Source organism: Saccopteryx leptura, chromosome 1, assembly GCF_036850995.1.
Source record: "Saccopteryx leptura isolate mSacLep1 chromosome 1, mSacLep1_pri_phased_curated, whole genome shotgun sequence".
NCBI classification, from domain to species: Eukaryota; Metazoa; Chordata; class Mammalia; order Chiroptera; family Emballonuridae; genus Saccopteryx; species Saccopteryx leptura.
Genome location: NC_089503.1, coordinates 179,309,589 through 179,332,865, shown reverse-complemented (window position 1 = coordinate 179,332,865; position 23,277 = coordinate 179,309,589). Strand labels below are relative to the sequence as shown.

At 40.7% G+C, this 23,277-nt stretch overlaps 1 protein-coding gene across 1 annotated transcript in view; it reads left to right on the top strand.

Annotated features, from left to right (window-relative positions):
• Positions 1–23,277, top strand: part of DESI2 (desumoylating isopeptidase 2) — a 43,735-nt gene that overhangs the window by 9,113 nt on the left and 11,345 nt on the right. Inside the window, exon 2 of the mRNA XM_066381836.1 lies at positions 22,301–22,373. Within this exon, the coding sequence (XP_066237933.1) occupies positions 22,301–22,373 (73 nt within the window). The remainder of the gene's footprint in view (positions 1–22,300; positions 22,374–23,277) is intronic.

The window sequence follows — 23,277 nt, the reverse complement described above, 5'->3', positions numbered from 1 at the left end:
GGAAATGAGGTACATGGAAGTCATTTTGAGTTTAAATTTATCTAGAATGTATATTGGCATATGACTGTGATGGCCCCCTGCCTCCAGAACATTAACTCACAAATTAATTAATTGACCCCACATCTGAAATAAAAGTCTTTCCTCACTAAATTGTGATGTCATTCTTGTTAATACTAATTCTTGCCCATACAGAACTGTTGAGTCTACTCATCATTACACTATTTTAATTCTTATAATTTCACAATATATCTTAGTATGTGGCTGGGCCAGTTTCCTTTGATTATTATTCCCAAGTTTTCTTGACTATTACTGCCTTTTCTATGAATACTTTAAAAGGCTCTTGAAAAAACAAAATTTCCTATCTTACCCATTTTTATCTATAGTTTGTAGCATATATTCACATAATGCCACCAATCTGTAGAACTTTTTCGTCTTGCAAAACTGAAACTAGATTCGTTAAACACCTGCCAGTTTCCACTTTCCCTCACCCCCGGTGACTTCCCTTCTGCTGTGTCCAAATTTGACACCTCATACAAGTGGAATCATGCAGTACTTGTCTTTTAATAAGTTATTTCACTTTGCATAGTATCCTCAAGGCTCATCCATGTTGTAGCATGTGTCTGAGTGTCCATCCTTTGTAAGGCTGAATGATATTCATTCCATTATATGTATACACCACATTTTGTTTAGCCATTTGAGAAACATTTGAGCTGCTTCCACTTTTTGGCTATTGCGAATATTACTACTCTGAGCATTAGTGTACAAGTATCTGTTCTAGTCCCTAGAATATTCAGTTCTTTTGGATATATACCCAGTAGTCCATAAATTACTTTTAAAGTAGAATTGCTCTAAACCTCTTAAGTTAACTTGGAAAGAATTGGCATCTTTTCTGTAATATTCTTTCTCCCCCCAGTGATAAAAGTGGTATATTTTTTCTTTTTTCTTTTTTTTTTTTTTGTATTTTTCTGAAGCTGGGAACGGGGAGAGACAGTCAGACAGACTCCCGCATGTGCCCGACCGGGATCCACCCAGCACGCCCACCAGGGGCGAAGCTCTGCCCACCAGGGGGCAATACTCTGCCCCTCCGGGGCGTCGCTCTGCCGCGACCAGAGCCACTCTAGCGCCTGGGGCAGAGGCCAAGGAGCCATCCCCAGCGCCCGGGCCATCTTTGCTCCAATGGAGCCTTGGCTGCGGGAGGGGAAGAGAGAGACAGAGAGGAAGGAGGGTGGGGGTGGAGAAGCAAATGGGCGCTTCTCCTATGTGCCCTGGCCGGGAATCAAACCCGGGTCCCCCGCACGCCAGGCCGACGCTCTACCGCTGAGCCAACCGGCCAGGGCCAGTGGTATATTTTTTCTTTTTGAAATTTTTGTCCAGAAAATTCATGCAAATAGTTAATTAAGGTAACACCTAGCTCATATATCTGAATCCTCTATTAACAGAATAAACTGAATAAATAAGTAACATACATGGCATATTGAGTGGTAGTTGGGCTAAAGCAGGGGAGGGGGAGGCCAGGGTAGATGAGGATGGTGAAATGCAGTTTCTCCTACGATCTCAGGCAGAGTGGTCGTCACCAGGAAGAAGGCATTACTGAGAGGCGGAAGGGGCATCTCGTGTGGGTGTCCAGGGGAAGATTCTTTCAGGCAGAAGGTGAGCAAGTGCAAAGGATTAATCGGGCCACGTGCTTCTGAAGTAACTGTACATCAAGAAACAAGAAGTTTTTAGGAGAATTTCTGAATTCTCAAGTCGATGAATGAGGATCACTGAAGATAGAGCAGTCAGTACCAAAGGAGGAACAATCTACGATTAGGATAACATTCCACAAAGGCGAAAGCACCATTGCCGAATTTAAAACTACAATGGGAGTTACTGAACAACAGATGGGAAACCCAAGAGAAAAGAGCAAGATTTAGACAGTCTCTCAGAACCCTGAGTAGAAAGGTCAGTATCGGTATACAAAAGGATCAAGTGCTGGACAGCATTTTTTCAACGTTCCGAACATTAAACCAAAGCCTGGTTTAACTTTCAAATATCAAGAGGAGAGCAAAAATCCACCAGTACACATAGGCAGAAAAGTTAGTAGAAGGGAACAAAATCAAGCTGACTTGAGACTTCTCTATCATGGCACCAACGCCTAAATAAAACAGAGCACTATCTAGAGCAGTGGTAGTCAACCTGGTCCCTACCGCCCACTAGTGGGCATTCCAGCTTTCATGGTGGGCGGTAGCGGAGCAACCAAAGTATAAATAAAAAGACAGATTTAACTATAGTTTTATAAAGATTTATTCTGCCAAACAGCGAATATCCGACATAAAGTACTTGGTAAGTAATTATTATTATATGCTTTAACTTGCTGTAACTCTGCTTTATAAATTTTATAAAGTAAAGTTACTTCCCTACTTTATAAATCACCATTACTGTGGAACTGGTGGGCAGTTAGAAAATTTTACTACTAACAGAGATGCAAAAGTGGGCGGTAGGTATAAAAAGGTTGACTACCCCTGATCTAGAGTATTGAAAGGGAGACCATTTCTGTCTGAATGCCGTAGCTTTCAAAGTGTCATCCATGTGCAAAAGGACATAGTATCTGGTGTCTTTAGGGAGTTAACAGATAACTCAAGAACTTAAGAATGAAGTGGTGAGCCCTGGCCAGTTGGCTCAGTGGTAGAGCATCGGCCTGGCATGCAAGGGGTCCCAGGTTCGATTCCCGGCCAGGGCACACAGGAGAAGTACCCATCTGCTTCTCCACCCCTCCCCCTCTCCTTCCTCTCTGTCTCTCTCTTCCCCTCCCGCAGCGAGGCTCCATTGGAGCAAAGATGGCCCAGGCGCTGGGGATGGCTCCTTGGCCTCTGCCCCAGGCGCTGGAGTGGCTCTGGTCGCAATGGAGCGACGCCCCGGAGGGGCAGAGCATCGCTCCCTGGTGGGCAGAGCGTCGCTCCCTGGTGGGCAGAGCGTCGCCCCCTGGTGGGCGTGTCAGGTGGATCCAGGTCGGGCGCATGCGGGAGTCTGTCTGACTGTCTCTCCTCATTTCCATCTTCGGAAAAAAATAAATAAATAAATAAATAAAAAAAGAATGAAGTGGTGAAAGTGTAAAAGAAAAAGCCATGCACATCCATACTTTTTTTTTTTTTTTTTTTTTTTTACAGAGACAGAGAGTGAGTCAGAGAGAGGGATAGACAGGGACAGACAGACAGGAATGGAGAGAGATGAGAAGCATCAATCATTAGTTTTTCATTGCACGTTGCAACACCTTAGTTGTTCATTGATTGCTTTCTCATATGTGCCTTGACCGTGGGCCTTCAGCAGACCGAGTAACCCCTTGCTTGAGCCAGCGACCTTGGGTCCAAGCTGGTGAGCTTTGCTCAAACCAGATGAGTCTGCACTCAAGCTGGCGACCTCAGGGTCTCGAACCTGGGTCCTTCCGCATCCCAGTCTGACGCTCTATCCACTGCGCCACCTCCTGGTCAGGTGCACATCCATACTTATTTAAGGTAGATGAATTCTAATATATGTATGAATAAAAACAATGCCGGTGTCCAGAATTACTCTTCAAAGGGAATGAACGTGATGTTAAATTAAGTCTCAGAATACACTGACCAAACCTTGGGTGAGGAAAAAAGCAGAAGCATGCAGCAGCCCTGCACAGGGGGAGATAAGTCAGTAGATAAAATTGCTTCTTATTGATACAGGAAAATTGTATTGCATTGTATGTATAATGTTTTTCCTTTGGGGATAAAGTCAGATCTAGAAGGGAAACAGCAGAGAAAACAAAAAAAAGTGTAAACTGAAAACAAGTAGGACCAAGCATATAAACTAGGAAATAGCAGTGAATAAATTAAAATCCCATAGTAAGCTTGGTAAGTATGTTCATAGTGTCTTTTGCCTTACAGAAACTTTTAAGTTATATGTGGTCAAGGTGGGTATTGTGTATGACCTTTCACCTTCATGTCATCCCTCAAAAGGCTTTCCTACTCTAAAATTATAGAAATAACCTACATTTGTTACCAAGTGGGACACCAGTCATCCCACCATTTAATTGGAGGTACGTGCCACATTTATCCTACACTCAATTATCACGGCTGTATGAGCCTGTTGACTTCCTTTGCTGTTCTTCTATTTCGTTGCTTCTTCCTGTACCTTTATCAGATATTTACAGTATTCTGTGTTTTGGTATCTGGTGGTGGAGGTTTCTCTTACTCTTTTTCAGAATTTTATCTCACATTCATTTTTCAAATAATATTTATAATCAATTTGTCAAAAACCTCACTGCAATTTTAAGTGTAATGACATTAAATTTATGAATAATTGGGGGGGGAGAATTGATAAGTGTACAGTATTGAGTGTTCCCATAATAGTAAGAGCTACCATTTTTGAGTGATTTCTTAATGCCAGCGTTGTGCTAAGCCACTCCTTTACATTATTGTCTCTTTTTAAGATGATGAAACTGAGGCTTAGGTGAAGGACCTGCTCAGAGTCATGCCATGGTGGCAGAGCTGTGACACTAACCTCTGGTGCCCTTCACCATATTATATTTCTCCTTCTCCTCTCATCTTTGGAAAGTGCTGTCAAGCCAGCTGTTGGGAATCTGTTGTAAGTACAGTTGACCCATGAACAACAACACAGAGGTTAGGGGCACTGCCCCACTACGCAGTTGGAAAAATTTGCAAATAACTTTTGACTCCCCCAGAACTTAACTACTAATAGCTCATTGTTGACCAGAACCCTTACCGAGAATGTAAACAGTTGATTAACACATTTGGTATATGTATAATGCGTTGTATTCTTATAGTAAAGGAAGTTAGAGAAAAGAAAAATGTTATTAAAATTATTAGGAAAATATGTATATATATTTTATGCATTCATGGCACACCTTTTTATTAATTTTTTTCAATATTTCTAAGCTGTGTGGTTAGTCTGAGAGTTTTTAAAAATTGTCGCAAATCTCTAAAAGTTTCCAATATATTTTTTGAAAAAAATCTGCATGGACGTGGCCCTGTGCAGCTCATGCCGCCATGTTCAGGGGTCAACTGTAATGTAACACAGTTGTCTTTGTGCAGGCTGGGAACCAGACCTCATATAATAGATTTGTATCCTACCTCCTGCTTTTTAGTTGTGTGACCTTGGTAAAGTTACACAACTTCTCTGTGCCTCTGTCCCTTTCTAAAATGGGAATAGTAATGTATCTAACTCATAGGGTTATCGTTAGCAGCATATGAGTCAATTTGCATAAAATGCATACACTGGTAACTGGCACTTGATAAACAGTAGAAAGTGTTAGCTATTGTTATTGCTCATTTTGTTATTTGCAGGTTTATAGAAGTGAGAAGTTCCCATTTTTATACTTCCGGCAGTTACAGCACTTGGTACCTTATCAGTGAAATCTCTTCACTTTATCTGAGGGTCATACAGCAGAGAACAAAGCACTACCCACAGTGAAGCTTTAAAAGCAGGCTGTTGTATGTTTGACACTGAATCTGAAATCTCCCCCATAGTATAGGGATGACACTGGGGTTGTGTCGCCTTTTGTGCCCCTTGTGTGTTCAAGTTGACAGCTGGTCTTTATTAGCCTTTCAGCCCGATGAACTTAATGGGACTGATTTATAAGCCTTTAAACATTTGTGGAAATCTTGAAAATAAACAACCTGTGATTGGTTCATATACTCTAGTGTAATTGTACTTCTAGCTCATTGTCTAACAAGAAGTAAAAAGAACCACCAGATAAGAAATTTAAAATCATTTTCTCCAGCAGTTCACAGTATATTCTGTTGTGTGCATTCTGGCTTATACTGAATAGTATAAAAAGAGTTGTTTGGTTGAAAGTACAATTGAAATTCTAGTTTCCGGGCCCTGGCCGGTTGGCTCAGCGGTAGAGCGTTGGCCTGGCGTGCAGGGGACCCAGGCTCGATTCCCGGCCAGGGCACATAGGAGAAGCGCCCATTTGCTTCTCCACCCCCCCCCCCTCCTTCCTCTCTGTCTCTCTCTTCCCCTCCCTCATGCGGGAGTCTGTCTGACTGTGTCTCCCCGTTTCCAGCTTCGGAAAAATACAAAAAAAAAAAAAAAACCACAAAAAAAAAAAAAAAGAAATTCTAGTTTCCGAAAGGAATATATCCCCTACTGTTCTCCCTCCTTCAGATATGAGGGTCAGCTATAGCTCCCAGAATATGAGTCTTCACAGTACTGACTTAGTGATCAGGTGTGGATGTTATATGGAATTTAGGCAAATAGTAAGTCATAGCTGTTCCTTTTCACTTGGGATGGTACAGGAGGGGTCACCATAATTTCACACTTAAGTAAAAAATGATGAATTACCATCTTATTCCGAAGTTGTTCAGAATACTTCAAGATGGTGTAAAGAAAATCAAGGCCAGATGAGAAAATCAAGTTATGTGATAGAAACAGCAGTAGGTGAAGGCTAAGAAACCTGCTTCTATTTAGAGCTCAGCTACTCATTATGGGATGTTGGCCAGATTATTTGCCTGAACAGCCTTAATATGATTTCTGTGTTTTACATGGACTCTTTATGAAATACAAAATAAATGAAAGTAAGTTTTAGAGTAGCATCGAAAAAGTGAGGTATTAATTTACTATATATGCACATATTTCTGTTTTAACACTTACCAAACTGTGATTGTTTATATTCTTAATGAGTTCTTATGCATAAAGACTGTGAATTAATCATCCTTGTATCCTCAGTGTCTAGCAGAGTCCCTGACACATGGGAGGTATGCTTATATTTTATTGAATCAAAGTTGTCTAACTTGCTTTATAGCTTTGCTGGTAAGTAAACACTTATAATGAGATTTATTGTCTAACCACCATGCTGTACACCTGAAACTAATACAAAATAATATTGAATGTAAAATGTAATTTAAAAAAAATTTTTAATGAGATTTAATCTAGATGCAAGGGATTCTTCTAGAATAGTGCTTCTTGGTTTAATCCTGGACCAACCAAGAAATGCATTTTACATCATACCCATTATACACAAACTTAACTGAAACCAAATCTTAAGGAAACACCTTGCTTTGTGTGATATTCTCTGATAAGTTTGATTTTATTATTTTCCATTTATTTGAAATAATGCTGGTGCAACCCACTGGAATGATTTCAGAATCCCCTAAAGGGTTTCAACCTGCAGTTTAAAAGACACCTCTCAAGTATACACGCTCCATGAGAACAGGAACTTCATGCTCAGGTCTGTATTTCTAGTGCTTGGCACATAGTAGGTGTTCAGTGAATATTTCTGGAATGAATGAAAGAATGGCTCTTTTCTGTAGGTCACAACTGACCATAATACAAAGAAAAAGCATTACAAACTCCTTGCTACATTTCAACTCATCGAGTATTTGAATGATCTACTAGAAGTAATATACTACACTGAGCATCAGGAAGGATGCCAAATTAAATAAGGCTCAATCTCAGACCTCATGCAGTTTAGAACATAATCCTAGTGGACAGTCAAGTTCAAGTGGGCTTTAAAAGAAGTTTCCAGAGATGACGTCAGAGTAATGGCGGGGTAGGAAGCGATACCGATAAATCTCCCCCAAACCTCAACAAGATCTTCAACCAGAAACAGAAAAACCTATCCTTGGAGCCTCCAGATGTTTCGCAATACACTCGAAGGAATGGTCGAGCGAAAAATTGGCTAAATATTAATATATAACCAAACCCTGAAAGAAATAGGGAGTAAGAAATGCTCCGCCTTCCTCACTAACCTAAACAGGGCGGCTTTCACTGGGAACTGAGAATATAGAAACTAAGGTGGGCAAAGGGGGTGAATAGATCCAGGCCACGGCACAAACGGCCGAACCAGGCTGTGGCACGGACATCCAAGCCGAGGAAAAACTGTGCCTGTGGCAACCCAGGCAATACAAGCTAACACTCGCGCCAAACCCAGATAAAGAAAGACAAGTGGGGCAGCCATTTTCCCCGACCCCCTGGTCGGTGCACGCAGATAGTGGGTGAGAGATTCCTTTGAAAGCCCCGGGAGTGGGCGCCCGTGTTTTCCCACAGAGAGGCAGAGTCAGAGGCCTTTGTGTGGGCCGAAAGCGGAATCTCCGGACTGCCCCAGCGCCCTGAAAAAGCCGCACATGGGGAGGGAGTGAGAGCCAATTCCAACGCTGGAACTTTTCCGTGCAGGTGGGGGTTTCACTCAGAGGGTGAGGCAGCCGGCCTGATATCCTGGTCTGCGCGCAGATAGTGAGCGAGAGATTCCTCCGAGTGCCTCGGCAGTGTGTGCCCATATTATCCCACAGAGGGGCAGAGTCAGGCCTTTGTGTGGGCCCAAAGCGGAATCTCGGGCCGCCCCAGCGCTTTGAAAAAGCCACACACGGGGATGGAGTGAGAGCCAATTCCAACGCTGGAACTTTTCTGTGCGGGTGGGGGTTTCACTCAGAGGGTGAGACTTCCGGCCTGATATCCTGGTCTGAGTGCGCAGATAGTGAGTGAGAGTTTCCTCCAAGCGCCCCAGGAGTGAGCCCCCGCCCATGTTACCGGACAGAGTGGCAGAGCCAGAGGTCTTTGTATGAGCAGAAGCCCCGCCTGCTTATGCTAGCAGCTCTGACTGACTGAGCCTTACCCAGATCCCTGTGCTGAGTGGGAATAGAGTGGGGAGTTGCCAGCTCTTTGAGCCTCTTACTATCCAGGCAGAGGCAGCAGCAACCCCATAGCTGGATTATCAGGCTACTAATTGAGGAAGGAAAGACTAGGAGAAAGGCTCCAGGAACACGGACTCTCTCACTGGCAGAGCCTATAAATGCTAATGAGCCTCGACTGCCAACGAGACTGAAGCACAATACATGACATTGCCATAGACACTTATCAACTGCAAACCTCTACCTGAGCATGCCAAAGGGGCAGAACCTGGGGTACAGAGTCACCGACCAGGAAGAGGGAGAGAAAAGAAAAAGCAAGAAGATAACCTCTCAAAATCAAGAATAATCCGCAGACTTTATAACCTATCTCATTTTATTATATTTGTTCGTTTGTTTCTCTTATCTTCATTCTTGATTTTTTTTTTCCTCTTCCAATTTGGTTGTTTAACTCTCTGCCGGTCTTACTCTCTCCTCTCCTTGAACTACACTACGCATAAGTGTTACATCTCCCCTTATCTTTTCTTTCCTCTTCCTTTCTCTCTATGAGGGTTGCACTCCAAAACCCTTAACTCTCTCTCTCTCTCTCTCTCTCTCTCCTCTTTTTTCTTTTTTCTTCTTTTAGTGGTTCCCTCTTTTCTCTCTCTCTCTCTCTCTCTCTCTCTCTCTCTCTCTCTTTCTTTTCTCCCTCTATATTAGTTTCTTCCTTTCTCCTTTACATCTCCTCTCATTCAAACCTCAATAATGAACAAATTATCTTATCTGGGACTCAAACTTATGTTTGTGGCATTTTGGGTTTTTTTTACTTCACCTTTTTAACTCACTAGCAGTGCTCCCATCCCTGGCTCTCCATTTTATCTAGTTCTTGTTCCACTAAATACAATAGTAATTTTTTAATGTGTCCCCCCATTTTCCTGTTTCCCTCTTATTCCTCTCATCATAACTCTTAGTCAACCAACATCTACAAGCAAATCATTTTATTCTTGACCCAAATTTTTTCCTTATTTGCTTTTTGTGGGTCCATACCCCCTTCTTTTTTTTTTTTTTTTTTTTTTTTGCCCCTTTATTACTTTTCCCCAATTCAGGCCCTCCATTACAGGCATTGTTTGTTCTATTAAATACAATATAATTCACAGTTTACCACAAGATTTTCTCAAGAAAGAGGGGAGAGGAGAGGAAAAAAGGAGGGGGGGGGAATAATTTCCTTTTTTTTTAATTTTTATTTTATTTTATTTTTCTTTATTTCATTATTTTCTTTAAAAACTTCGATTTTTTATTTTTTTAACTTTTTATTCTTTATTAAATCTTATTAATACTATCAACAAAACCACCCTCAGATGCCATTAAGGAAGAGAAAATCGAATATCATGGATACAAAAGAAAGAGAGGTAACAGCTAGATGAGGAAAAATCTATGGAGAAAAAATTTAATATATTGGAAACTTTGGAGCTAAATGACAGAGAATTCAATATAGAAATCCTAAAAATCCTCCGAAATATACAAGAAAAAAGAGAAAGGCAATTTAGGGAGATCAGAAAACAACTCAATGAACACAAAGAATATATTTCCAAGGAAATTGAAACTATAAAAGCAAATCAAACAGAGATGAAAAACTCAATTCACGAGCTGAAAAACGAGGTAACAAGCTTAGCTAGTAGAACGGGCCAGATAGAAGAGAGGATTAGTGAAATAGAAGACAAGCAACTTGAGGCACAACAGAGAGAAGAAGAGACTCAAAAATTTAAAAAAATGAGATAGCCCTACAAGAATTATCTGACTCCATCAAAAAGAATAACATAAGAATAATAGGTATATCAGAGGGAGAAGAGAGAGAAAATGGAATGGAGAACATACTCAAACAAATAATACATGAGAACTTCCCAAGCCTGTGGAAAGAACTAAAACCTCAAATTCAAGAAGCAGCCCTGGCCGGTTGGCTCAGTGGTAGAGCGTCGGCCTGGCGTGCGGGGGATCCGGGTTTGATTCCCGGCCAGGGCACATAGGAGAAGCGCCCATTTGCTTCTCCACCCCCCCCTCCTTCCTCTCTGTCTCTTCCCCTCTCGCAGCTGAGGCTCCATTGGAGCAAAGATGGCCCGGGCGCTGGGGATGGCTTCTTGGCCTCTGCCCCAGGCACTAAAGTGGCTCTGGTCGCGGCAGAGCGACGCCCCGGAGGGGCAGAGCATCGCCCCCTGGTGGGCAGAGCGTCGCCCCTGGTGGGCGTGCCAGGTGGATCCTGGTCGGGCGCATGCGGGGAGTCTGTCTGACTGTCTCTCCCCGTTTCCAGCTTCAGAAAAATACAAAAAGAAAAAATTCAAGAAGCAAACAGAACTCTGAGTTTTCTTAACCCCAAGAAACCTACTCAAGGCACATCATGAAATTGGCACAAACCAACGGCAAAGAAAAAATTCTCAAGGCAGCCAGGGAAAAGAAGAATACAACATATAAGGGAAGGCCCATTAGATTATCATCAGATTTCTCAGCAGAAACTCTACAAGCTAGAAGAGAGTGGACCCCAATATTTAAAGTCCTGAAAGAGAGGAACTTTCAGCCACGAATGCTATACCCATCAAAGCTGTCCTTCAAATATGAAGGAGAAATAAAAACATTCACAGATACAGAAAAGATGAGGGAATTTATCATCAGAAAACCCCCACTCCAGGAATTACTAAAGGGGGTTCTCCAATCAGATACAAAGAACAAAAAAAACAGAGCCACAAGTAAAAGCTCCAAGAAGAACACAATAAAACCAAATTTAAACTGTGACAACAACAAAAAGAAAGGGGGGGAGAGGATGGAGATTAACAGTAGCAAAGGACGATGAAGTGCAAAAATACTCACAAAATAGTGCGCTACAATGAACAGGGTAGGAACCCTTCTCATTACTTAAAGGTAACCACCACAGAAGCACATGAATAAAGATAGCAACAGAGGAAAGATGTATGGAATACAACCAAATAAAAACAAAAGATAGAAAAATGAAAGAGAAGGATCAAATAAGACACAAAACTAACAGAAAGCAAGATATAAAATGGCAATAGGGACCTCTCAAGTATCAATAATTACACTAAATGTAAACGGATTAAACTCACCAATAAAAAGGCACAGAATGGATTAAAAAAGAAAATCCAACTGTATACTGCCTACAGGAAACTCATCTAAGTCACAAGGATAAAAACAAATTCAAAGTGAAAGGCTGGAAAACAATACTCCAAGCAAATAACACCCCCCAAAAAAGCAGGCGTAGCAATACTCATATCTGATATTGCTGACTACAAGACAGCAAAAGTACTCAGAGACAAAAATGGCCATTTCATAGTGGCTAAGGGGACACTGAATCAAGAAGACATAATAATTTTTAATATATATGCACCAAACCAAGGAGCACCAAATTATATAAGCTACTTATTGACCTTAAAACAAAAACTGACAAAAATACAATCATACTTGGAGACCTCAATATACCACTGTCGGCTCTAGATCGGTCATCCAAACAGAGAATCAACAAAGATATAGTGGCCTTAAACAAAACACTAGAGCACCTGGATATGATAGACATCTACAGAACATTTCATCCCAAAGTGACTGAGTATACATTTTTCTCCAGTGTACATGGATCATTCTCAAGAATTGACCATATGTTGGGCCACAAAAACAACATCAGCAAATTCAGAAAAATCGAAGTTGTACCAAGCATATTTTCTGATCATAAAGCCTTGAAACTAGAATTCAACTGCAAAAAAGAGGAAAAAAATCCCACAAAAATGTGGAAACTAAACAACACACTTTTAAAAAATGAATTGGTCAAAGAAGAAATAAGTGCAGAGATCAAAAGATATATAAAGACTAATGAAAATGACAATACAACATATCAGAATCTATGGGATGCAGCAAAAGCAGTGATAAGAGGGAAGTTCATATCACTTCAGGCATATATGAACAAACAAGAGAGAGCCCAAGTGAACCACTTAACTTCACATCTTAAGGAACTAGAAAAAGAAGAACAAAGACAACCCAAAACCAGCCGAAGAAAGGAGATAATAAAAATCACAGCGGAAATAAATGAAATAGAGAACAGAAAAACTATAGAAAAAATTAATAGAACAAGGAGCTGGTTCTTTGAAAAGATCAACAAAATTGACAAACCCTTGGCAAGACTTAACAAGGAAAAAAGAGAAAGAACTCATATAAACAAAATCCAAAATGAAAGAGGAGAAATCACCACGGACACCGCAGATATACAAAGAATTATTGTAGAATACTATGAAAAACTTTATGCCACTAAATTCAACAACCTAGAAGAAATGGATAAATTCCTAGAACAATACAACCTTCCTAGACTGAGTCTAGAAGAAGCAGAAAGCCTAAACAGACCCTATTAGTAGAGAAGAAATAGAAAAAACCATTAAAAACCTCCCCAAAAATAGAAGTCCAGGCCCTGACGGCTATACTAGCGAATTTTATCAAACATTCAAAGAAGACTTGGTTCCTATTCTACTCAAAGTCTTCCAGAAAATAGAAGAAGAAGCAATACTTCCAAACACATTTTATGAGGCCAACATAACCCTCATACCAAAACCAGGCAAGGATGGCACAAAAAAAGAAAACTACAGACCAATATCTCTAATGAATACAGATGCTAAAATACTAAACAAAATACTAGCAAATCGAATACAACAACATATTAAAAAGATAATACATCATGATCAAGTGGGATTCATCCCAGAATCTCAAGGATGGTTCAACATACGTAAAACGGTTAACGTAATACACCATCAACAAAACAAAGAACAAAAACCACATGATCTTGTCAATAGATGCAGAAAAGGCTTTTGATAAAATACAACACAATTTTATGTTTAAGACTCAACAAAATGGGTATAGAAGGAAAATATCTCAACATGATAAAGGCCATATATGATAAACCATCAGCTAACATCATATTAAATGGCACTAAACTGGCCCTGGCCGGTTGGCTCAGCGGTAGAGCGTCAGCCTGGCACACGGGGGACCCGGATTCGATTCCCGGCCAGGGCACATAGGAGAAGCTCCCATTTGCTTCTCCACCCCCCCTTCCTCTCTGTCTCTCTCTTCCCCTCCCGCAGCCAAGGCTCCATTGGAGCAAAGATGGCCTGAGCGCTGGGGATGGCCCCTTGGCCTCTGCCCCAGGAGCTAGAGTGGCTCTGGTCACGGCAGAGCGACGCCCCGGAGGGGCAGAGCATCGCCCCCTGGTGGGCGTGCTGGGTGGATCCTGGCCGGGTGCATGCGGGAGTCTGTCTGACTGTCTCTCCCCGTTTCCAGCTTCAGAAAAATACAAAAAAATAAAAATTAAAAAATTAAAATAAATGGCACTAAACTGAAGGCTTTCCCCCTTAAATCAGGAACAAGACAGGGTTGTCCACTCTCTCCACTCTTATTTAATGTGGTACTAGAGGCTCTAGCCAGAGCAATCAGACAAGACAAAGAAATAAAAGGCATCCATATCGGAAAAGAAGAAGTAAAGGTATCACTTTTTGCAGATGATATGATCCTATACATCGAAAATCCCAAAGAATCCACAAAAAGACTACTAGAAACACTAAGCCAATACAATAAGGTCGCAGGATACAAAATTAACATACAGAAGTCAATAGCCTTTCTATATGCCAACAATGAAACAATTGAGAACGAACTCAAGAGAATAATCCCCTTCACGATTGCAACAAAAAAAATAAAATACTTAGGAATAAACATAACAAAGAATGTAAAGGACTTATATAATGAAAGCTATAAACCATTGTTAAGGGAAATCGAAAAAGATATAATGAGATGGAAGAATATACCTTGTTCTTGGTTAGGAAGAATAAATATAATCAAGATGGCCATATTACCCAAAGCAATATACAAATTTAATGCAATTCCCATCAAAATTCCAATGACATTTTTTAAAGAAATGGAGCAAAAAATCATCAGATTTATATGGAACTATAAAAAAACCCAAATAGCCAAAGCAATCCTAAAGAAAAAGAATGAAGCTGGGGGCATTACAATACCTGACTTCAAAGTCTATTATAGGGCCACGACAATCAAAACAGCATGGTATTGGCAGAAAAATAGACACTCAGACCATTGGAACAGAATAGAAAGTCCAGAAATAAAACCACATATATATAGTCAAATAATTTTTTTTTTTTTTTTTTTTTTTTTTTCTGAAGCTGGAAACGGGGAGAGACAGTCAGACAGACTCCCGCATGCGCCCGGCCGGGAACCACCCGGCACGCCCACCAGGGGCGAAGCTCTGCCCACCAGGGGGCGATGCTCTACCCCTCCGGGGCATCGCTCTGCTGTGACCAGAGCCACTCTAGCTCCTGGGGCAGAGGCCAAGGAGCCATCCCCAGCGCCCGGGCCATCTTTGCTCCAATGGAGCCTTGGCTGCGGGAGGGGAAGAGAGAGACAGAGAAGAAGGAGGGGGGGGTGGAGAAGCAAATGGGCGCTTCTCCTATGTGCCCTGGCCGGGAATCGAACCCGGGTCCCCCGCACGCCAGGCCGACGCTCTACCGCTGAGCCAACCGGCCAGGGCCAAATAATTTTTGATAAAGGGGCCAACACCACACAATGGAGAAAAGGAAGCCTCTTCAATAAATGGTGCTGGGAAAACTGGAAAGCCACATGCAAAAGAATGAAACTGAACTACAGTTTGTCCCCCTGTACTAAAATTAACTCAAAATGGATCAAAGATCTAAACATAAGACCTGAAACAATTAAGTACATAGAAGAAGACATAGGTACTAAACTCATGGACCTGGGTTTTAAAGAGCATTTTATGAATTTGACTCCAATGGCAAGAGAAGTGAAGGCAAAAATCAATGAATGGGACTACATCAGACTAAGAAGTTTTTGCTCAGCAAGAGAAACTGATAAAATAAACAGAAAGCCAACTAAATGGGAAATGATATTTTCAAACAACAGCTCAGATAAGGGCCTAATATCCAAAATATACAAAGAACTCATAAAACTCAACAACAAACAAACAAACAATCCAATAAAAAAATGGGAAGAGGACATGAACAGACACTTCTTCCAGGAAGAAATACAAATGGCCAACAGATATATGAAAAGATGCTCATCTTCTTTAGTTATTAGAGAAATGCAAATCAAAACTGCAATGAGATATCACCTCACACCTGTTAGATTAGCTATTATCAACAAGACAGGTAATAGCAAATGTTGGAGAGGCTGTGGAGAAAAAGGAACCCTCATACACTGTTGGTGGGAATTTAAAGTAGTACAACCATTATGGAAGAAAGTATGGTGGTTCCTAAAAAAACTGAAAATAGAACTACCTTATGACCCAGGAATCCCTCTACTGGGTATATACCCCAAAAACTCAGAAACATTGATACGTAAAGACACATGCAGCCCCATGTTCATTGCAGCATTGTTCACAGTGGCCAGGACATGGAAACAACCAAAAAGCCCGTCAATAGATGACTGGATAAAGAAGTTGTGGCACATATACACTATGGAATACTACTCAGCCATAAGAAATGATGACATCGGATCATTTACAGCAAAATGGTGGGATCTTGATAACATTATACGAAGTGAAATAAGTAAATCAGAAAAAAACAGGAACTGCATTATTCCATACGTAGGTGGGACATAAAAGTGAAACTAAGAGACATTGATAAGAGTGTGGTGGTTATGTGGGGAGGGGGTAAAGGGGGAGGGGAGGGGCACAAAGAAAACTAGATAGAAGGTGACAGAGGACAATCTGACTTTGGGTGATGGGTATGCAATATAATTGAATGACAAGATAACCTGGACTTGTTATCTTTGAATATATGTATCCTGATTTATTGATGTCGCCCCATTAAACAAAATAAAATTATTTAAAAAAAAAAAAGTTTCCAGATTTTACCAAAATATTTGACACCAGCCATTGATGCAACTTAAGTGCTGATAAGAGAGATTTTCTGGCATGGATGTGGTAGTAGGACCAAGAATTGACGACAGTACCCTGCCTCATCTGTTTCTCAGCTGTAGTAGATTGTGGGTTATATAAGATCTGTACTTCTCAAAGATATGAATAATTGCTTGTAAGAGTCTTTAAGGTAGAGTCAAATAAACTCTGCCCACTGTTTGCTATTCAGTTGAGTGCTCCTGGTTATTTGACACCTACTCCCAAAGATTCTTGAAAATTCTGAGAATTGATAGATAACCAGAATTGATCTACTAGAATAAAAATATTAAGGAAGGATTATATTGTCAATAAATAAGTTTGCTACTGCTAATATTTAACGTTTATTTGGGTCAAGGACTCTTCAAGTACTTTATACATCATTAATTCATTTAATCCTCTCCATAGATACTGTTTATCTCGGCTTTATAAATACAGAGAGGATAAGTAATTTTCCCCAGTCATACAACTAGTAAATAGTGAAGCCAGAATTTGAACCAAGATGTTCTGTCTCCAGGAACTGATTTGGACAAATCTAACTTTTGAGATAGGTTTGGTACCTTAAAATGTTACTAGCTGTCTATGAAAAAATAAGGCAAAGAACCTCAGATTCCTGACACACAGCCCAGAGTCTTTTCCACCATAGTTCAAATGCTTCAACTTGTGTTAGTTGTAATATTTGGATCACCTGCTTTTTATTCAAGCAATAACCTTCAAAGAAAATTCAAATATAATAGAAGCAGTGTCCTTGTGATCTAAACTGGACCAGAGGAACATGGTGGGCTTTCCCATTTGACCCTAAGGGAAGACAGCTTTAGATGAAGCTGACCCAATGATATCCTTGGTACAGATGGTTTAGGTAGTGGTTGATGTGGAGATGTTGTGGTAACTCTGCTGTTGTCTCATGGTTTGAGAGTTGCTATTTTGTGGTAGCTGCTGGTTTACTGTTTTCCTTTGGTATGTCAAGAAGGGTTTAAGAACTGTGAACTTACATGAAAACATCTGCTTTTGGCGCTGGCTATTGGCTCAGTGGATAGAGCATTGGCCCAGCATATGGTTGTCCTGGGTTCAATCCCCGGTCAGGGCACACATAAGAAGCATCCATCTGCTTCTCTCTCTCTTTTTCCTCCCTTTTCTCCTCTCGCAGCCATGGTTCAAATGATTCTAGTAGAGTTGGCCCTGGGTGCTGAGGATGGCTCCATGGCCTTATCTCGGGTGCTAAAATAGCTCGGTTGCTGAGCAACAGAGCAGTGGCCCAGATAGACAAAGCATCATCTGGTAGGCGGCTTGCCAGGTAGGTCCTCGTCCTGGTGCATGCAGGAGTTTCTCTACCTTCCTGCTTCTCACTGAATAAAAGAAAGTGCAGTACTCAAGCGTTGGGCCTCTAATGGGATTGCCAGGTGGATCCTGGCCAGGGCATATGCGGAAGTCTGCCTCACTATCTCTCCCCTCCTCTCCCCCCCACCAAAAGAAAATCTGCTTTCTCATAAAATCCCCAAGGGATTATTTAGTTGTCAGCACCGGGTAACTTTGAATACACGGCCTTCTTTAGTGGACCTGCCCTAATATTCTGTCACTCCTGCACCCAGCATGGCCTTTGTGTGATAACTCTCCCAAGGCTGGCCCCAGTTGTTATAGGTAACTCTCCATCCCAGCCTCTGCATTATCTTGGAGCAATAGTCAAGCTAGTCTCCTGAATACTAGTAGTTGTACTCTTACACTTGGACTGAGCTCCGAGAATAAAAGTACTCTTTTCCTAGTTCAAATAAAAAGCTAAGCATGACCAAGCAGGGGCACAGTGGATAGAGCATTGGACTGGGATGCAGAGGACCCAGGTTCGAAACCTAAGGTTGCCGGCTTGAGCATGGGCTCATCCGGCTTGAGTGAGGGGTCGCTGGCTTGAGCGTGGAATCATAGACATGACCCCATGTCACTGGCTTGAGCCAAAAGGTCACTGGCTTGAAGCCCAAGGTCACTGGTTTGAGCAAGGGGTTACTCACTCTGCTGTAGCCTCCCCCCCAGTCAGGGCATATAGAGAAAGCAATCAATGAACAACAGATGCCGCAACAAAGAATTAATGCTTCTCATCTCTCTCTCTTTCGGTCTGTCTGTCCCTATCTGTCCCTCTCTCTGTGTCTATCTCTGTCAAAAACAAACCAAAAACAAACAAAAAAAAAAAACTAAGCTTTCGGTTAAACTTGTGCTGGATTATCCATTTTTCCCAATTATGTAATTTTAAACTTCTGCCACCTGCTACTATAATATTTAGAAAACAAAATCAATGAAGACGTACCCAACAAGAGTTAAGAGAAATCTTGCTAGCATCCAGTCATAGCAAATCTAGCAGCTTGTTTTGTTTGTTTGTTTTTCATGGCTACATGTTCTTGGCTGTGATTTCACGTTGCATATTTCTGATATATTTTCTGTTAGAATTTATCAGTGTTCTATGGTATTCTACAAAAGCATAAATTTCCACATAGCAAGTTTGAGCTCTGTTGAGCTTTGCACAGTGATTTTTATCTCCAGAGATCCCATGTAGTTGTAAGTATCAATAGTTTTTTAAAGTAACAACAAGGGATGCAAACCAAGATACAGGAACATTAGAAACACTAATTTCTAAAATCTTAAAACTATGAGAGGGTAGCTGTTACTTCATCATGAACAGCAACAGCAAATCATGACATGGAAGTTTCATAACTGAAATCGTCCTTACACACTTGTTTGGTTTGATTTGGAGGTATCTCATTGAATCCCCACTTAAAATAAGCACCGTCCATATTTTCTGCTTCACGTTGGCAGGACTTGGAGGCAGAAGGACTGGGTAAAGCATGCTGACCTTGAATTAAACACCTGTCTTCCACAGGCAGCTTGCCCAGTTTTTAAAGGCTGAGCCTTCCAGGCGTGTTCACTAATTACAGAGCTAACAGGAGCAGAAACATTTGGAGGGCATCTCTGACCAGCTCTCTATGAAAGGCTTACTCTCTGTCCTGAATCCATTCAGAAAAAAAAAATCACACCAAAGAAGAACCTCTAATTCACTTCATAATGTAAATTCTAAAACTTTCATCAGTAATATGATGCTGTTATGGGTGAAGAGGTGGCTGACCACATATCATACAGTACAGCTGCCATCACAGTCAATATTAGAAATTTTTCATCACCCCAAAAAGAAACCCCATACCCATTGGCAACCACTCTCATGTCACTGCCAACCTCCCAGTCATAGGTAACCACTGGTCTACTTTATATCTGTATACTTTACCTATTCTGTACATTTCATCTAAATGGTACCAACTGAGCTACCCAGCCAGGGCCCATGGTGTTTAAGCCTTTCTATTGTTGCTGTGTTCAGTTTGCTAGTATTTCATTTAACATTTTTAGTCCATATTCATAAGATACTAATCTGTAGTTTTCTTGTGTCTTTGATGTCAAGTTTATTCTGGCCTCAGAATGAGTTGGGAAGTGCTCTTCTTCTGTCCTCAGGAACAGTTTGTAAAGAATTGGTGTTGATGCTTGTTTAAATATATTATACCTACCGCCCACTTTTGTATCTCTGTTAGTAGTAAAATTTCCTAACCACCCACTGGTTCCACAGTAATGGTGATTTATAAAGTAGGGAAGTAACTTTACTTTATAAAATTTATAAAGCAGAGTTACAGCAAGTTAAAGCATATAATAATAATTACTTACCAAATACTTTATGTCAGATTTTCACTAAGTTTGGCAGAATAAATCTTTATAAAACAACTTCCTATAGTTAAATCTATCTTTTTATTTATACTTTGGTGTCTCCGCTACCACCCACCATGAAAGCTGGAATGCCCACTAGTGGGCAGTAGGGACTAGGTTGACTACCACTGATCTAGTCCTACCCTCTTTTCTTTGTGGGTAGTCTTCAAATTACTAATTCGTTCTCTTTTCTCTTATTCTTATTCATTGTAAATCTATCCAGATTTTTTCATTTCTTCTTGAATCAGTTTTGGAACTTTGTGTCTTTTGATGAATTTGTTCATTTCATCCCAGTTATCTAACTTGTTGGTATACAGTTGCTCATAGTGGTACTTATAATTCTTTTTACTTTGTAAGGTAAGTAGAGATATCTATTCATAGATTTCTAACTAGTAAATAGTTACTTGAATCTCTCAAAGAAATTAACCCTTAAATTTGGGGGCCTTTCTAGGGATAAGAATACAAAGACAAAAAAGCAAAAAATGATTGCGTCCCTTATTGGTATTGCTAACAGTGAGTAAACAATATCAGCATTAATTCCTACCAGGAACAAAGTATTGAGACAGAGCCTTGGGGAAAAAAAATAATAATGTCAGGAGTGGATAGCCTTCTGCCATTTAATGCTATCCAAAGAAATATCTGTAGGTTAACAAATCCTTTTCCTCACAACTTGTGGGCTTCCTGTAACCTTGATCTAACTGTCCAGCTTCCCATGTGAAAGGGGAGATAGCACTGCCACATGCAAAGCTATCCAGTAGTAATTTTTCATTGTAGTGTCTCAGCAATTCTTTAGAAACCATATGTAGGTCAGATCTCATTATACTGAACTCCAAAGGGCTGACCAAATCTTTTGGACGATACATTTTTCCCCTCATTTTTGAGCATCTCATTTTACTGATTTCCCCATTTATAAAATGTGTGAAAACATACCCTTTTTTGTTTAGAATGTAAATCTTGACTGCAGGAAAATTTCAAACTAAAATAGTATCTAGTACAGCGGTTCTCAACCTGTGGGTCGCGACCCACAGGTTGAGAACCGCTGATCTAGTATGTACCTAGGCAATGTACAGGAGTTCAAAGCGTGAATTCCTGAGTGTGGACGTGATGATTCTCATTTGTGAAAGTGCAGAGAATAGGAATCCTGAGTTCAGGACCCCCTCTGACAAAGGTATTCCCATCCTAATCCTGTTCTTGCCCTTTGGCCGAAAGTCACTGTTTGTGTACAATTCTTTCTCCTGAAAACCTTTCTTTCTCTTAATAAAACATTTAGATTCCCATTATAGACATTTATTATAAAAGCACTCTGGGAAGGCTACTTACTGCTCAACTAAAAGAGAAATTGTTAAAATGAAATGATACTAGACATTAAGTGGAAATAAATGTGCAATTTACAAAGAGTTTAAAACATTGTAGTCGGTGTTTTATTGTAGATGTTGCAGACAAACCATTAGATGTGTGTCTTTTTGGAAAATATTAAAGCTCTGGTGTAAAAAGAGAAAAGGCCAATGAAACAGATGTCAGCATCCAGAACAAAAAGGGCTGCTGGGGCCTCGTCGGGGAAGCAGCAGGAATCAGGCCAGATCACTGGTTGCCCCTGTGCCTATTATTTATTCCTATGTTATCATTATTAAACTTTGAGCCGAATCAGGACATATGTGCCATCTATGTCTTTTTCATACATTTTTGGAAAAGAATAAAATCCCTGCCTTCAGGGAGCTCCCCAGAGAATGAAAGGAAAGCTTAAGATAGAAGAGAAAGATATGAAAGCAGGGGTTAGGTGATTTTTTTAAGTCACTAGTAGAACTTTTAAATCTATTTTTTCCCAACCTTGGTCGAGTTTAGTACTATGATTTACGCTCTAGGCCTCACATAACATGCTTGTACACATGGAGATATTCGTTGTGACCCAAGAAGGAATTCCATGTGGGAGTGTCAGCAGTGCGAGGAGACATCCCAAGACGCGGATTCCTGTGGGGAACAGGAGCTGCCTGAGATGCGGAGTTGAGTCATAAATGACTTCTGAATCTTCTCTTTTTTTTCCTAGTACTGGATGAATGAGTACACCTCATCCATTGGAATCGGAGTTTTTCATTCAGGAATTGAAGTCTATGGCAGAGGTACGTGTACACACAGTCTGAATACACCTTGTGAAGGCTTTTTCCTTTAAAGGAGTTGCAAACTCATAACTGTAGCTCTTTTTAACTGTAGTTTTTTAACTGCTTCCATAACTTATTACAGAAAAATAGATCGTTTATTTATACCGTATTTTGGGAAAATGCCCAAAGTTGAATATATTTGGGAAGATAGTACCAAAGTGCATGAGCATACATTCACTTACTCATTTAGTTATCTTTTAGTCTAAATATTATATTTTAAAAAACATTTTTTGAGGTTTTTACACCATTACAATTTTGCTCTGATATGTATTAGTTCCTAAGAACCCTTGCACTTTGCCATATGATAAAAACAATTATTTTGGTTGGAGAAGGTTTCCTTCTAGAGAGCGTCACTCTTGAAATACCAGTTTCCTGAGGGAATTTCAGCCATGTGTGTTTGTAGACCTACAAGTGTAGAGTTATAAAGTTTAAAAATATCACAGAGCCCGTCCTGCCCATGAATCCATCCAGCTTGTTGCTGGACAAGGGTGGCCTTTGTCAGTGGTTACCTCGGCTCTTTATTCTGGGTCCTGTATTAGGAGGAGGGGCAGGACGGCCCCACTAACGTTGCCCAGCCTCTCCTTTGTCCTCGTGCCCAGTCTGGCGAAGCCAATTCACTCCTGATCGAGTTGTACGTGGTCTGTGTCACCCAGACCATGCTGCCAGTTTCATGAGGGTGCAATAATATATTAGTTTGAATCATAAACTCACCCTGGAGCAGAAATGCCTTTAATAGCTTCAGCTAGGCAGGCTTTGTGGCCCTGTAGAAGGTCATTGCCATTACTGTTGCCCTGAGACCACACCACTTTCACTGTCACAGAGGAAGGGCTTGTCTACTTTCCTGTGTTGTGTGGTGTTTTTAATA